This window comes from Dendronephthya gigantea, unplaced genomic scaffold (assembly GCF_004324835.1).
Source record: "Dendronephthya gigantea isolate DGI-Jeju-01 unplaced genomic scaffold, DenGig_1.0 000011F, whole genome shotgun sequence".
Lineage (NCBI taxonomy): Eukaryota > Metazoa > Cnidaria > Anthozoa > Malacalcyonacea > Nephtheidae > Dendronephthya > Dendronephthya gigantea.
The window spans coordinates 2440291-2458065 of record NW_021163021.1 but is presented as its reverse complement, the minus strand read 5'-3'; the positions used below and the strand labels follow the sequence as shown (position 1 = coordinate 2458065).

Here is a 17775-nt window from a genome sequence, read left to right as displayed (position 1 = left end):
AATATTTTAGTGTTTCCAAAATTAAAAATGCATGTAGATATGTAGAGGGCCGCACACAGGGAGGGGGGGCAACAGGGGCAGTTTTATGTTACTATAAATAATCAAAATTATTCTTTGGTTGCTTCAAATATTGCTATTAGTGCTCCACTGCCCGTGTACCCCTCCCCCCTCCTGCTGGTAAAAAATCCTGTATGTGGACCTGGATTTATAATTGAAAGAATTATACCTTGCAATTAGAGAGTGGTATGGATAGTATGTATTCTTTGATGCAAAAACATTATCAAGTGAATGTTTGGCTTCTAAGCCTGAAGTTTGATGATAGTTTGAAAGCTTCCTAACAGCACTAATTAGCCTTGGCCTTGTGATCAACTCAGACAATTTCTTATGAGCTGCTGATCCTATATAATTAGTAAACCACAATTAAGACTTCAGTTGTTATAGCATGATATTAATTAACCCATTAAGCAGCAATTTCTAAATTTACCTTGCTTCAACCACTGCCTTTCCACAACTTCATGAGTGCACTTGACAAAAACCTTGTTTTCCTTATGGATGTGAATATTGACAATATGGTTTGCCAAACTTTCCCACTTTTCTTGCCTTTCATCCTCTGTTTTACTGGAACAGGCCACCCAGTACATATGGTTGATAATGGACTACAATGTACAAAATGATGTAACCACAGGTTAGCCCATTAAGTAACAAGATGTACTAGGATGCATGGTGCCTTCTGGGCTACCAATATAAAAGGGAAAGAGCAAGTACCTAAATTGAGTGGGGTTCTTGAAAATGTTGGAACTTCTATAAATGAAATGTTTCACAAAAGAGGGGGGGTATGTGCTGGTATTTAAAATTGCAAACAATCCAAATTTACCATGTATACTGTAATTACAAATTAGGTTGTCAACCAAATATTACTTTAAATTGCAATTACCCCAATCCAAGGCTTTACCATGCGAACCTTCTTCTTTTTGACAAGTTTCAACAACCTTTTCTTCTCACCTGTGTCAGTTGGGAAGCTCTGCCACTTAATGGATTAACCACAAAATCTGACAATCTATCTAGTTAACCCATTAAGTGGCAATGCACCCCAATGCGCCCTACTTATTTTTATTACTTGTCTAACGCCAGACGATTTTACTCGTCAGTGGGGAAGCTCTGCCACTTAATGGGTTAAAAATATTTATTTTGTGGAAACACCACATAAACTCACCTTTAGCTACGTGCCAAACATCATAGGCATGTTCAATGTTTTTCTTTTCACTCGCTATATAGGCTGAAACTTGGTTATGCCTGTCTGTAACAAGTTTACGAACACGTACATTGGCGTTATCCAGATACAACAGCTGTCTTTTGAGGGACTCAAGTTCCATGGTGTTTGAGTTCTTAACTTCTGTGCTCTAAAAAGAGAAACTGATCGTTTCACTTTCAGTCGATGACATCCTTAATTGAAATAGCTGTATTCTGAAATCTGAAAAAGGAGATATACAATACCTTGATAATCTGTGTGTCCAGTATGACATTCTTCTCTACGTCCAAAGAGCTTCCAGACCCAAACAAGCCACAATGCCCTGGGCTGTCTATGCGCATATCAGATGCTATAACACAAGATGTGCCTTGAACCTCACGAACTAAACGATCTTTCTCCCGATTCCAAACATTGAAAACAGCAGGTATGGCATACACCGACTGTAGAGAAGAGAACTCCCAACGCGTGATTGACTTTATTTGCAGGCAATCGAAAAAGCGCAGGACTTTGGCAACCTCAAGACCACAAGATAAAATACCAGCGGTAATCATTAGGTGAAAAACTGGCAGTCTGTTGTGTAGTGGCTAATATTATTCAAACAGATCACGGAAATTCGGCTGAATGTTCCGATGGTACTTTCAAGGGTTATAACACAGTTTGAGCCACATTTGAAACAACGCTCGAAACATCTGACGATCGATTCTTCGAACACTATAAACTTCCTTTGTTCTTGGTGGGATTTTTTACTTGATAGAATGACTTTTTCTTCATTTTCTTCGTCTTGTAACATAAGCTGAGATTCTTCATCACTGTGTTCGGATTCATCATGGAGAATGTCCTTGGTAAAGTCGTAAACTTTATCATGCCTATCGTCTATAGAAGTAATGTCTATTGGGTCAGACATTGTCACTGCTAATGGCACTTGGTTATTTGATGGCAATGGATGAGAGTCTTCTATAAAATCAGGGTCAACGAAGGGACTTGTTTGTGTTCCAGTAGATGCGGAAGTGGAAGTCGCAGGTGTTTTTATACCAAGTAGATGCTCTGAAAGAGTCTTGCTATTCAAGAAAGTTTGTGTTGCAACAGACTTAGCTTCCTTCTTGTTTATATTGCATTTGCAAGGCTGATTTACTTGGGTTGATTTATTTCTTACCGGCAAACCCATATCTCTCAACATAGCAAAACTGTCCTGGCTTGATACGAGAACGCCAACGCTCGAAACATGCTCGTCTGCATTGTTGGTCTCAAAACTTTCCGTATCCACTTCTTCTGCAACTTCTTCAACATATTCTTTCATAATCGCGTGAATGTCCTATTTTATAATGTAGACAAAGCAAATAAAAATATGCAAGTTCAAATGCGTTTTATTTCCATATTTCAATTCCAACAACCAATTAATTGTTTACGATATTGCTAGAAGTACCTTTTTTCTAGAAAGTGCTCCAATCGGGTGAAATTTAATCGCGTTGCTTTCTTCTTCGGTGTCGGTAATATTTATGGTTGGTAAAGCATCGTCCTTTAGCTTGGCTTTCCTTTTGCCAGGAAAACTGATGGAATTGAGAAACTGAGGCGAGTTTGATGGCACGTATGCATCTTCTGCGAAATGATTTGAGCAGATAGTCGAGTTTTTTGTTGGGTTAAACTGCTTTCTTTTGCAGAACTCGATCCAAGTTTTCTTTCTCCTTTTTTCATTTTGACCTTTGTTGGCATTAGGGAAGGAGAAGAAATGTAGCGATTTATCTTGGTTGTTTTTGCTATTGCTATTGCATCCATATACAGAACAGTACATGTTACTTTATTTACAATAGTATTTACAATAAACTTTGTTTGTGAAGAAATCCCAGTTGTGACGTCACATGCATAAATTAACATATCACATTATATTCAAAATAAAACAAAATGGCAGATGATTCTTCTTTAGCTCCTCAAAAGAAATTGATTTTATTGATTTTAAGACGAAAACATCAAGAGAATTAACAGTAGTTTTTCTCTCTTTTAACAGGTATTATCTTTTCAAAAATCATAAATTTAAATATACTTCCAATGTCCTTTAAAAAACTATCAAAGAAGAGTAAGAAGAGTTTCAGGAATTGTCAATATGGATCCAGTCTGTTTCTTCTCATTTTTGGTGGAGTGTAGCAACATGTGATGGTAACTATGACATTCTAGTTGAGAAATGGACGTCAATTGTCAATCACATTGCAAATAAGCACTCATGGAGAGGTGCAAAACATTTTAAAAAATGTGCTCACCACAAACTGTCTAGAAGGGAGATTAAGGAGAAGGTTTGGTTAAAACCTGGCACTGCAGCTCATGTAGCCCTTGAGGAGGTGGTTTTCAACAAAAAGTTGCTGAAAGATCTCAAGTTGGTTACCGAGTTTCACCACACTGGAAACCTTGAGGTATACCATTCCATGATGCTGAAGTACTGTTCTAAAAGACAGCACTTTGGGCATGATGGAATGATTGCTCGCACACAGCTTGCTGCCCTTGTTGATAATAATCACAATTGTTCTAGAAAGCAAGCTGTGGTAAAGCAAGGATCATATCAAGGCAGTCTTCGCTACAATTTAGTTTTCCCCAAAGTCTGCAAAACATGGGTAGTCAAGCCAGTCATGGAGGAAAAAGAGTACAAGTATCTTGATGAACTAATGGAAAATGTCCTGGAATGTAGAAGACCAAAGAGGAAAACCTCAAAAGGAAAAAAATCACAAAAAAGTAAAAAATCAAAGAAAAATCAGAAATCAAAGAACATTGCAACCAAGGAAAAACCAGACAAGAAAATGGCAATTAAGGAACATATTAGCAGGTTTCAGCAAAAATAACTAAACTATCTGTATTACAGGGAAATGTATCCTTGCAACACAGGCAATACTGGACTAATTACTTTGTTAAATACTAGATGATTTTACTTGTCAATTTGATGCCTGGTTGCTTTAATGTTGCACAATTTTCCCTGTGTAATGCCAGATGATTTTACTTGTCAGTGAAATGCCTGGTTTGCATCCTACTTTGAGCCAGTTACTTGAACTTGGTCAAATGTTGGACAATTTATTCTGTCTAATACCAGATGGTCTTACTTATCAATGAAATGCCTTATTGCATTAATTTCAAAGACTTACAACTATTCAGTCCTCTTCATATGATGGTGGTCTAAAACCAACAAAGGAATGTTCATCCTCTGGTCCAGGTGGCGGGAAATGGGCTCGAATGCAACTTACACCACAAGATGGCAGCACTACTCTCACATGCCTACCAAGAACCCCCCAACCTAGTCGTGCCAGTTGCCAATAAGCAACATGTCTATATCTTTGATGCTCAGGGCCTTCAAATGGATTTTCATACTGCTGCTTGTACTGATACCATGCTGTCCTGAGTACCCAGTGATTCAAACAGACAGCAGCAAATGCTGGATTGTCTGTTATACATGTCAGGGGCTGTTTTAATTTCTCAAAAGTTACAGCTTCTTCTTTGAGACTTAACATTTCAGGAATTTCCTGACAGCAAACACTTTCCTCAGCTCTATCCATGATTTGACAATGACCACATTTACACCTTACATAAGAAAGTAATTAAATTTATATAGTCTATATTTACCGTTTGAGAAAAATTAAAATTCCGCTCTAGAAAAATACAACACGTTATATTGAACAAATCGAAACATGACTTAAACTTACCATTCTAAATCATTTAGGCGATTCTCGCCATTTGAAGAATCAGATTCTTCCTGGTCATCGCTCTCGTTCTCATCGCTGTTTTCCTCCGAGCTTGGCAGATTTCTCGTTGGTTCGAATAAATATGGCTGAAGCGAATACTCTGCCTCGTCATCTTCAATCTTAATATCAGGCTGTTCACAAGATGCAAAATCTCCATCAGCGTCGGAAGAGCTACTAGAACTTGATTGTGACATTGTCGTAAAAGTTAAAAATCGAAATAGCACTCGAAATTGGAAAAATTTGGGAAAATATTAGTCGACAACTGTTCTCGTTATATTTCAATAGTTTTCTATCACTCACTGACGTCACAGTTCTCAACAAACATGGCGGCGGCAACAGTTGAATATCTCGCTAAAGAAAAAGAATTGAGGCGAACGAATTACCATTTCGGTGGTATACTCATAAAGGTCTTTCATATGAAGGCGACTTGTTTCAAGGCCGGAGTGTCCCTTTAATATAGAAACTAAATGTGTATAGCAAGATTGTAATTATAGTTTAGTAATTAACTTTAAAGCATATAATACCATCTTGGGATTCAGACAAGCGATAACACTGTCCCTTGTGGGTGGTAAAAAGTTCTATGCCTCGAAGAGTAAGAGCATTACTCTTACTCCATGAATAAAAAAAAACTCCATGATTTTGGCTGGTCTTTGAAAATTTTGTCAATTGCAGTGCAAAATGACATAATTGTGTGAAACTCTCTCAGTCTCACAACAACACGCTCGTTAAATTTGACTTCTTTCCATCTCAGCATCTGCACCTTTGCATAAATTGTCGAATACAACAACATTTCTGGAATTTGCTTACATTGACAAATAGAAACTCTCTTCTTCAAAATTGCGTTGATTGTAGCCAAATCTGTTGCAGGGTTGTCAATTACTGGAAGATAGCCAATGTCTGATAATGCTGAAATCTCTCAGACTAGCTTGAACCCTGTCCATCCAGGAACAACGCATCCAATATCGGTTGAGAATATTCGAGATTTCTGCCTGGGATTTGAAGGAAATTGTCATTCTGAATCTCGAAATCGTCACCAGAAATATGCTGCCTTAACGACGGAAGACCTTTCTTCACACTGAAATACGGTTCAATATCGGTTGCAGGAGCCTTTATTGTACGGACATTTTTACTTACGGTTAATTTGTTGTGATGTGAAGGTGTTCCCTTTTAGATAATGATTCCATTTACAACATGCGTTGTACCTTGCCTGTCACTGTCTCTTCACGGAAATCATTATTATCACATACACACCAACATACGCATTTCGTGGTATGGTCACAGAGTCAGACGTCTGAGGTGTAGCCAATGCAGAATCATGTGTACTTACAGTGTCGGATGAAACAGTGTGTCCAAGTCCATACAAGATATCGATCAGCTTTCTTGATCCAGTTTACTGGCAAACAGTCATGCCAAGCGCCAATGCTTTGTGAGTTTGTTTGCATATTGAAGTAACTTTGCAGCTTTGATCATGCGGTATGTTAACTTTATTTTGCAACTCTGGTTCATCAGAAAATCCAACAATCCATGCAATAAATTTAAATAATTGGTGAGGTATGGATTGAAGTGCATTTACAAGACTCAAATTGGTAGCATCAGGAGGCCAATCTGTCACACAACTGTCAATATTCCTCTCACTTCCATTGCGACATTGAACACTTGACGTGCTTCCATATCTTTCGTATTTTTACCCACCTTGTTGTAACAGTCATTGTTTTCATCATCGTCGCTGTCAGTTTGATTAATTTCCATGGCATCATCTGCTATTTCTCCTACAAAAAGGTCAGCTGAATACACTAGTGTTCCTATGTTTCTGCTTTTAGATGCATCAAACACTATTGATTTGGAATAGCACAATTAAATTATTTTCTTTAATTGTGACAATTGGTAGGGGACATTACCATCTGAATGAACATCAATTTGAATCACAGCTTCTTTGAACTTTTTACAAATATTACTCAACAGGAGTATTTCCTTACTGTCTATAATTCTGCTATCTATTACGTCAGTACAAATAACATCAAATGCCTTGTCGTAGACTGAAGCTCCTAAATTTGTCTTCGCCTTGTCCTTACTTGAAACATTCTTTGTATATTTGTAATAACATTTTCGATGATACCTTACTTCTATAGCAACACAGTCCTGCCCACATATGTGCACCAAAATGATCTCTTCATTTTGACCAAAATGATCTCATCATTTTTTACTTCTGCTGCCGTTAGAAGATGTCCAGCGGTAATTGTCTGTGCAAGTGAAAGGCTCTGTTTCATCCTTTTCCTCTTATTCTACAAGTAGACAAAGTAGTTGGTATATGCCAGGAGTGTTGAGGAGATTGCTCGGGAAACGCCCGAGAAACCGGGGGGAAACGGCCAAATGGGAAGGTAACCAAATTTTTTCGGAACGTGCGATTCTTTAAATTAAATGTGTAGAAATTTTTCCGGACATTCCATTTTTGAAATTGAATGTGCAAAAATTTTTCGGAACATACCAATTTTTAAATTGATACGTGTAAAAATATTTCTGATATTTCCGTTCATGGACCGAGCCCCCTTTTTTCCTCCTTTGGGCCCCCTTTTACCCTATTTTCATCACCTCCTCGACGACACTGGCATATGGTATTAAAAACGCACATGCAATTCATTGAATAGTATACTTAGACCCTGTTTACACTAGAACGAAAGTTTCCGGATTTGTAAAATTATCCGGATTCATTGTTACACACATGTATCGGATTCGTCAGGTGTTTACACTACACTTTAGTTGTCTCTGTATGCGGATTTGTCCGTTTACACTCACATTACTTGTTCTTGGAGAATTGTTTGGTCGTCACGTTTTTCTAACAACCAAAATGACATTACAGAAATTCATTCCTCTAAATAATTATATGCTAAAATATAATAAACTTTTAATTCCAACAATCACTTGAAAAATAAGAATAACTATGTCTATAACCAAATTATTCGACCAAAAAATCATTTTTGAAATATGACGTAATGTCAGTTTGGTGGATAGAAAATTATTCGAACACGCGATCGACTCATCGACAGGCCAAGCATCAAAATATGCCTCCGAAAAAGAAAGTTAGAACTCAATCTGTCGGCGATAAAAACGAACAGCAAAACAATTTGATTTGGTGTGATGATGAAGTTGAGATTCTTCTCGGTGTTGTGCAAGCATATGCTTCGGGAAAAGAATTCGAAGGCGTTGAATGGGAGAGTGTTAAGAGCAAGTACGAAGACATCAGATTAGCATTCGTTAGCCTCTATGATCAGAAAGAGCTTAAAGAACATGATACCAATTTACTTACACGAGAAAGAATTGCTAGCAAAGTCAAGGACGTGAGAAAGAAATATAAAAAAGCTGTAGACTCGGGAAGGCGAAGCGGTGGTGGCCGAACAGTGGCAACTTTCTACAACATTTGCAACAGTATTTGGAGTGGAAGCCCAGCCACAACAAGTCTGGAACATGGAGTTGACAGTACTGAAGGTTTTAAAGCTGAACCTAGTTGTGGTGGTGAGAAAGGTGCTGATGGGCAGATCTCTTTACAAGATTTGAAGTCACCTGTGGACAAACAAGTTGCAGAACAACAGTTGATGGGTGGGCAAGAACATATTTCTCTTCAAGAAACTTCTAAAAATTATATTGATGCAAATGATGAAATTCAAGTTGAAGAGGCAAATGTTAATAGTTCTGGCAGGAAAAGTTTCATTGAACACATTAAAGACAAACGTAACTCAAAGTTGTCTAAAACAAAATCTAATGAAAACCAGCAGCTAGCAGTAATGAAAGAGGACTTAGCATTGAAAAAAACTATGATGACAGAAATGAAGAAAATGGATGAAGAGCATAATAAAACTTTGAACAAGTTTGCCAACACCATGGAGAATCTTAGTCAAGCTGTACTGACTGCCCTTGTTAGTAGGCAAGTCATAAATCCATTGCAGAACCAGCTATTGCAACACCAGCCATTGCAGCATCAGCCTTTGCAACACCAGTCCTTGCACACCAGTATATACACAACATTGGAAAGCCGGCCATAGGTATGCAACCACAGGAAAGGCATGCAAGTGAAAGCACTGTTATGCAACCACATGGAAGCAGAGCAAGTGAAAGTACATCACAACAATCTAATGTTTTTGGTGCTACTAATTCTGTATATAGCATTGCCGAGGATGAGGAAGACTATACTTTTACATAATTTCTTGGCTAAAACAAATTCAGTGAGCAAGGGATTTTATGTTAAAAATGTTAAGGAATAGTTTTATTCACATTTTGTTATATTTATTTTGGGTTAAAAACAAATGTTAGTCATAACAGTTTCACATTTTATGTAAGGATACATAATTTCTTTACATAATTTCTTAGCTAAAACAAATTTAGTGAGCAAGGGATTTTATGTTAAAAATGTTAAGGAATAGTTTTATTCACATTTTTGTTATATTTATTTTGGGTTAAAAACAAATGTTAGTCATAACAGTTTCACATTTTATGTAAGGATACATAATTTCTTTACATAATTTCTTAGCTAAAACAAATTTAGTGAGCAAGGGATTTTATGTTAAAAATGTTAAGGAATAGTTTTATTCACATTTTGTTATATTTATTTTGGGTTAAAAACAAATGTTAGTCATAGCATTTATGTTTAAAGAAATTGAAAGTGTAATAATTAAAGTTATTCATATTAACATTTGCTGCTTAAATTGGCATGATGATGAATTTAACATTTAACAAACTATGCCACCATATGAAAACATATGCATGGCACCTTTAACCACAACAAAAATTCTCTGATATGTATTCTTTTTGTGCCTGGTTGTGAACATTTTACCAGTTTGAATGTTAAACAAATCATTTCAACCAAAGGGATTCTTTGTTAATGCTCAAATGCAAAGGATGAAAAACTGATTTTTTCACAATAAAAATGTGAATTAAGGTTTAACTTTGTCATGATATTTATTAAGCCACAAAGCTATACCTGAGCATTGGATATAAGGGCATTGAGAATATAAACAACATTGAAAGAGGCAATTAAGATAAAATTTAGGAATACTTTTAATGATATGATGGGGGGGGGGGGGCAGTAATCCAGTAAAAAACTTGTAAAGACAGCTAATGCAACTAATCAGCACACTTAGTATTCATTAATTGTGATATAATGGATGATGAAAAACAGTAAGATTTAGGACTTGCATTGTCCTGCAACACACACACACATTAGTCATGTTCCTTTTTACTACCATTACAATGCCTGTTTCTCTTGTAATAATAAGTCACTTTCCCTGATTGATCTGAAAAGATTAATTTTCTTTATCTGTAAAATTATATAACTTTAATCAAAGTATTTCACATAAATTTGTTTGATACTCTTTCCAGCTGTTTCATTGATGGCTGTTCCATAACTTGGGTGGACTGTAGAAGGCTCACCATGCACTTCACAAAAATTGTGAAGTACAAAGCAAGAAACAACAGCACTTGGAAGATATTCTATAGAAATATCCATCGACCTCTTCAAAGCTCCCCACCTAGCTTTTAATCGTCCAAATGAACATTCAATAACCATTCTCGCTGAGGATAATTTATATCCAAAGAACTGTTCACTAGGTGTAGTGCCACCACCAGCAAATTTTTTAAGAAGAAATGGAAGTAATGGATATGCAGGGTCGCCTAGTATGCATATAGGTACTGCATCCTCCCCATCTACAATTGTTTTGTAACAAGGGGGAATTGTACCATCTCTGAACTTTGTATTTAGGCTTGAATTCCTAAAAATCCGGGCGTCGTGTACACTTCCAGGCCATTTGCACACCACATCAATAAACCGATATCTGTAGTCACATGTACCTAGAACATTAAGTGATGTATATCCCTTCCTGTTGATATAATCACTAGCATTGTCACTTGGCTCTTTTATCGGAATGTGGGTACCATCTATGGCCCCAATACATTGTGGGAAACCATGGTAATCATAAAAGTTTTTGACCAGTTCATTTAAATCTTTCTCAGCAGTTGGTATTAAAATGTACTTTGGTCCAAGAAAATCAGTAATTGCAACACAAACACTTCTCACAGTCTTGGATACAGACGACCTAGCTACTCCAAATGCATTGGCCACCTTTCTATATCTGCCTTCATCAGACAAATAGTACAAAGTTATGCCTACTTGCATTTCAACAGATAATGGATGTCTCATTCGTGTTGTTTCTCTTTCAATGAAGGGTCGAAGCTCATCGCATAGTAGCATAAAGTTTGCTCGAGACATTCTAAAGTTTCTTTTCCACTCATTTTCCGGGGATACTCCGTTAAGCAAGTTTTCCCACCATATGCTTGTGCGTCCTGGATTTATCCAACATCGACGTGGCGTTCGCTTACGTATTTTTTTGGAACTCTGTACTATATAGCTCATAACGATGTTTTGAAGCGTTTTGCGTTTTCTTTTGTATGTATCGATAGCCAGCATTATATATATCATATTAGTTTGTAGAATATTAAGTAAAAGGGCAACATCTTCAACATCAGTATCCGCCATATTGAATTTCTTCGGATTCGTCGTGCAAAGCGTTTACACAAGAAAATTTTCCGGATTCAAATGTTTCTGGATACGAAGTTTCCACAAACTTTTACGGATTCAAAGTTTCCGGATACGGCTTAAAACCGAGTACATTTTCTATCGGATTCGTTGCTGCGTGTGTAAACAGCAACATGAATCCGGTACTAAAACATCCCGCTTTCGTGATGAATCCGGAAACTTTCGCTCTAGTGTAAACGGGGTCTTATTTGATCAGTGACATATATAGGGATCGGTTCCTTGCATATTAAGCAACATTCTGGAAGAACATGCGATGAATTTCGAGAAGAAATGTTAGCATTATTGTTTGTGCCACTTTGATCTCTGGGTCTTCTTGACCTTCGTATCTTTTCACTTAAACTATCCTCCGTATCTTCGTTTTCTGGTGTAATACTTTGAGAAAGACTTGAAGAAATTCTCTTTTCGGTAGAATTATCAGCTCGTTGCAGTTTAGTGACATCAGTAAAACTTTGATAACAAGGCATGTGATAAAATACAGGCTCTTGTAATTCCTCCATATCTTTAACGTGGTCAGGTATAAATTCAAAAGACTGATTTGCGATATTATTTTCGTTGTCGTGGCACTTGTTGACGTTGTCTGGAAGAGCAAGCCATTCCTTTCTTCTCAAACATATAGTTTTCAAAGTTTCATTAGATAGTCTTTTCAGTGGCCCAAATTTTACATCAAAATGGATAACGCAAGCTGATCTACCCTTGCTATCTCCCATATTGCGTAGAAAACTTCAAAGAAGTCACTACATATTTAAACTTATTATGAATCCCATTTTTAAAAAAAAAATAGTTTAAACACTACATTTTCTTGTTTTTCAATGTTTTTTTAAAAAATAATATAGTTGGAATAGGTTATCTAGTTTGGTATAGTGTTCCTCAAATTATATTCCATCATTCAAAAGTGCTACCCGATCATTAAATTGATGGACTGGGGTGTAATTTAAAAAGGTGCCACTGATATAATTTTGTGACAAGCTACAGTATAAATTAAAGATGGCGGCAAGTTGTTTTCGATGAATGGTGTTTAAAAATGAAAAATACAAAAAAAATGTGGGTGTACGACCAGGGAACTCTTCAGATTCAGCGTGGTTGAAAATGGTAAGTTTTGAAAAAATTTCTCAAATCTAAGATGTGGGTAATGAAGCTGAACATTTTTGTGCAACAACATGCAGACTGTAATTATCATATGTAGCCACAATGAGATTAGAATACTAAGTCCTCCCTTACTATTAAGTTTCCTGATTTATTAATTTTCGGATGTCTATAAATGAAAGAGGGATACAAATTTGCCCTAGGCCCTTAGCTGAAATTTTTTCTTAACCATTGGAAACATTCAAGGTTAAACACTTAGAATCAAGCTTTTATTATAGTGGAAATATGCCTATGGACAACTTTACTGTAAAACTAAACTGAAATGATTCCTGCTAGACTAAAATTATTGAAAATTATATGTTTAAGAGAGCTTCAAAACAAAGAAAGCTTCTCACACCTGCAAACTTGGTTGCAATGGATTGTAATATGCAAAAAATATAATCTTTTTTGGAATGTGGACTGTAGTAAATTTAAATTGAAAACTTTGCAAGCTTATATTTTTCACGTTTTATGATATTTTGAAAGTAAATTTTGTAGTTTTGCTCCTAAAATATTCTTTCTAGTTCTGGTTTTTGATTTTACTCTCCCCCATATTAAAAATGTATCAAGAGCTAAAATTGTCGATGCTATCACATGTTTATGCTAGCCAAAGCCTAATATAAATATATGGCAATGTTAGAGATGCCTGCGAAGGAAGCTAATCACATGTATGCATTGCAAAAAGAATCATGAGAAGATGACAGACTATAACTATGACAGATTATAACTATGAACCAAGCCCAAAGCGCATTTGAATGGAAAGACAAATACGTCTTCTACAAGAAAAAAATGAAGAACAAGCGACAGTTATTCGCTCGGCACGCGCTCAGAATGAAAAGACAGGATTTTCCACGCAAATCTCAAGTTCGCTCTTGTCAACAAGTGCTTTAATACAGTTGAATGAAATAACGCAGCAAGAAAGGAAATGCCGCATCAAAATGAAAGGCAAACAATTGTTTAGGTCTCTGAAGGTTATCGCAGATGCCCACCAGGAAAATATCAATGAAATCATCGGCAATTTAGCCTCAGAAGGCGATCCGTTCTATTCTGATATTATCCACAGGCAATGGAAGTCATGTTTCTAGACTCGAAAAAGGCCTTTTCTTTGACCCTTTCTGAAAAAAGTCATTCAATGCTGCTTGAATCACTTTGTATGCCAGATTGGACCTACGTTCTTCTGAAAGTCAGAATGAAGATATCCGATTCAGCATGGCAGACGCTTCTAAATCTTACTCAGCTAGGACGCACTGGGGTATGTTGATATTTGATATTATATAATACCCCATTAAATTTAGAGCGTTTAATTGGTTGATGGCGATTACGTGATATTGAATAGAAAGTCCCATTTCCCAAGAGTGCAATGGAAAGCGTTCCATTGAATTGTACTATGCATTTTGTTCCATTGCACTCTTAATGCTTTCAGTAAATACCATCTATCCAACGACCTAAAACATACGAGAATTACACGTTTTTTCAATCGTAAACTGTTGAAAGACTGGTACCGAGAGTTTCGGACTTGTGACGTATGCAGTGTGACACAGCAATAAAGCTCGGCTATAAGAAAACAACAAAACATTACTGATTGCGAGACAGTGGCTTGTCTTTTTTGTTGCATTTGTGCGAAATGTCGGATAACAAAAGCTTTGAATCACAGACAGATACAGAACAGTCGACAGATAGCGAAGACGTTCCTGAAGTATATAAAGTAAAAATTGATGTATTTTGATATGATTCTCTTCACTTGACCAATACACTGCATCTACAAGATGCATATTTCTTTGGGAGCTCATCAAATTGCAAAAATATTGCAATTTTACGTGGTAGACGCTGCAATGTTTATAGTTGTTTATAGTATTTCTAAATAAGAAGAGCGCACTGTGTCACACTGCATACATCATCACAACCTTTTGGCCACGCGAGGAATTTCAACAGTTTTTATTTTCATAGCCCAACTTTAAACCTAAATTTTTCTTACTTCTAGTCTGAATTTGTCGACAATGTTGGTATCTTTATGATCGGAAAATAACAAATTTTCAGAAAATACAAAAAACCTGAAATCGAAATTTTCATCGCATATACACTTTAACTATTATAGCACTTGGCTACTTTCTTTCACCTAAAGGTTTTAAAACCTGGAGAAGAGCTAATATCGATCTGTCTTCTAAAAATGCTTGTTGTGATAACTTATGTTAAGACAAAAGATTGCCATTTGATGAAGTTGCAAATCATCATGTATCTTTCAGCCATTAAAAAAATGAAAAGGAAATATTTTAACATACCAAGCAATATGTATCATATCCTGATATTCAGCTTCCATGAAAGATAAAACATAAATTGGTAATGCATACTTGCATAAATTGGATATGTCTTCTAAAAATGCTTGTTGTGATAACTTATGTTAAGACAAAAGATTGCCATTTAATGAAGTTGCAAATCATCATCATCATGTATCTTTCAGCCATTAAAAATGAAAAGGAAATATTTTAACATGCCAAGCAATGCTTTAACAGATGTGGAAGCAATGTGCAAGCATCTGTCATCAGTTCCACAATTTTCAATTCATCCCTTAGACGATCAAGGCTTCTCTTGACTGCCATTTTTTCCATGTTGGTGGATTTTAAGCATTTTCCACATGAAGAATATAATTTGATTCTACTTCCACCATGAAATAGCACATATTCTTGGCATTGAAGCCTGGTGAGTCACATTGCCCATCACCGCCAACAACTACATCCTTTCCAGAAAATTTGCCTATTATATCTCATCTAAGACCACCATTCATTTATCTCTGGAATAATATACAATTGTTGAAACCGGTAGTATGACGAGCTAGAGAGAAACTCAAGATTAAGGAATCTTGCCAGGGTACTGGAAGCAGTGAAGGAACGGAAGCGACCTTTAAGAGAACCTGGTGGCTGGAATTGTGGCAGCTGTGACCATATTAGGAGAAATTGTCCGAAATCAGGTCATCAATCAAAAGGACAGAACGAAAGCCAAGGATATCCAGGAAGACAGGGAAATTAGAAAGTAGCTGGTTCTGGGGGACAGGGGCCAGCTCAACAAAATGTCCCAAAGATAATTGTTAAAACTGGGCCAATGCAAGGTGTTGCTAACAGTTTGTTAGTATCTGGTGTTGTTGAAGGAGTATGTTGTGAAATGGTAGTTGACACTGGTCGAATATTACAATTGTAAGACCGGACATTTTAAAACGAGTTGCCAAAGATGTGGTTCTTGATGTACAAGCTGTTGACAGTTGTTTATGGACGGAGACTGGTGAAACGACGCCTGTGCAAAGTCATGGCAAAGTTTGTCTGCAAGTTGGAAACTTTAAAGTTATGCATGACATCTGGATTGCTGATATTGAAAACGAATGCATTTCGGGTTTGGATTTCCTTGCTCCAAATGACTGCGTAGTTGATGTGACGGAGGCATGTTTGCGTATTGGTGCAGAAGAAGTGTGACTGAAACGGGCAGCAGTCACAAATAAACCAGTATGTCGTCAAATAAACCAGTATGTCGTCGAGTCGTTGTTGCGGAGACTTGGTCTATTCCTCCAAAGAGTGAAGCATTGATTACAGCAGTATTAGACGGCAATGAGGTACCAGAGGGAGGATGGGGAGAGTTGAGTCCCAGAAGAAATCGTGGATTACCGGTCGACATGCTTGTGGCAAGAACGGTAGTGGATTTGGGAAGACCAGTCGTCGGTGAGGGTGCTGAACTTGTCGGACGAGGAAAGAAAGCTCCGAAAAGGGACGAACATGGCTAGTTGTGAGATCGTGGACAGTCTTACTGTGGTGGAAAACTCAGAAGAAGCAATGTCTACTGAAACTATGATAGATGGTGATTTGAAAGAAGTTGTAAAATAACTGTATACTCAAAGTTCGGAAGGTCTTGATAATGTGCAAAAGAGAGAGTTACACTCGTTGCTAGTGGAGTTCAAAGACATGTTCTCAGAGGGTCCTGGTGACATGGGGAGAACGTCATTGACAAACATAAAATTGAGACCGGTGATCAAAGACCAATAGGGACTTTAAGATAGCAGACTACTGACTATGGCAACGGTTGGACGTGAATGATTTTATAATTTATATATGAACTGGGGCGAGTACGCTTGAATGGCTCGAAAATTTGAGTGTTGGTTTTGGTTTGTTTATGTTTGAGATATGAAACATGACTACGGTTAACAGAAAAAATTGTCAAAAATTAAATGGCGTTTCAAGAAGTTAGAGATGCTGTCATTTACAGATTTGCTGATGGATTTCTGAATGATAAAGAGTTTTTAATTCTTTACGAGTTGTACAAATCAGTAAATCCTTTGTACCCTTACTGGGAGTTTCAACCATTTAATTTAGAAAATATTGATTCAAGTGAATGTCTAGCCGAGTTTCGAGTGTCGGAAGAGGATATTCCTGTTCTAGCAGAATGTTTGCGAATTGCTGACCAATTTATACGCTCACAAGGGACGGTTTGTGGTGGTTTGGAAGGTCTTTGCTTACTATTAAGGAGACTTGCGTATCCTTGTCGCTACATTGATCTAGTGAAGATGTTCTCCCGTCCAGTACCAGAACTTAGCATGATTTCAAATACAGTGCTCGACTGAATCTACAACAACCACATCTTTCATCTAACATCTTGGGATCAGTTTTTTCTATCACCTGCATATATCTTGACCAATATTGTCAATCAATTGCAGACAAGGGATGCCCACTGAGAAACTGTTTTGGTTTTATTGTTGGCACAGTACGAGCCATATCTTGACCAGACAGAAACCAAAGAGCAGTCTAGAATGGGCACAAAAGGGTTCATGCCCTAATTGGCAATCTGTTTGGACGAGTAGAAGGCTGTAGACATGATGCAGCAAATGCTACGAGATTCCAATCTTTAACAACTCTTGAAACATTTGCACATAACCTAGCAGGGAATGATGTTTGTTTGTATGGAGATCTAGCCTATCCACTGCGACCTCAACTCATGGGACCAAATCGTCAAGGTGATGTTCCAGTGCTTACTGATGATATGAAAGCATCTAACAAAGCAATGAGCAAAGTGTGAATATCGGTTGAATGGCTATTTGGCGATGTGGCAAACTACTTTAAATTCATTGA

General features: G+C 37.0%; 1 protein-coding gene and 1 long non-coding RNA gene across 2 annotated transcripts; both read right to left on the bottom strand.

Moving 5' to 3' along the window:
- Nucleotides 1-262: 262 nt before the first annotated feature.
- On the bottom strand, nt 263-847 carry LOC114518555. Its single transcript, XR_003686505.1, has 3 exons — nt 766-847; nt 485-656; nt 263-398 (listed from the first exon to the last, which is right to left on the bottom strand). It is a non-coding gene; the product is annotated as an uncharacterized LOC114518555 (long non-coding RNA).
- Nucleotides 848-4377: 3530 nt separating this feature from the next.
- Nucleotides 4378-5159, bottom strand: LOC114518692. The gene is made up of 2 exons (XM_028538696.1): nt 4927-5159; nt 4378-4804 (listed from the first exon to the last, which is right to left on the bottom strand). Exons 1-2 carry the CDS (start codon nt 5157-5159, stop codon nt 4378-4380), a joined length of 660 nt encoding a protein of 219 aa, XP_028394497.1.
- Between the last annotated feature and the right edge of the window lie 12616 nt (nt 5160-17775).

Excerpts from the sequence above, each read along its gene's own strand:
- LOC114518692 (XM_028538696.1), bottom strand. The coding sequence starts at position 5,159 with ATGTCACAATCAAGTTCTAGTAGCTCTTCCGACGCTGATGGAGATTTT. Across the intron at positions 4,805-4,926 it reads CGCCTAAATGATTTAGAATG|GTGTAAATGTGGTCATTGTC; the intron begins GTAAGTTTAAGT and ends TTCTTATGTAAG.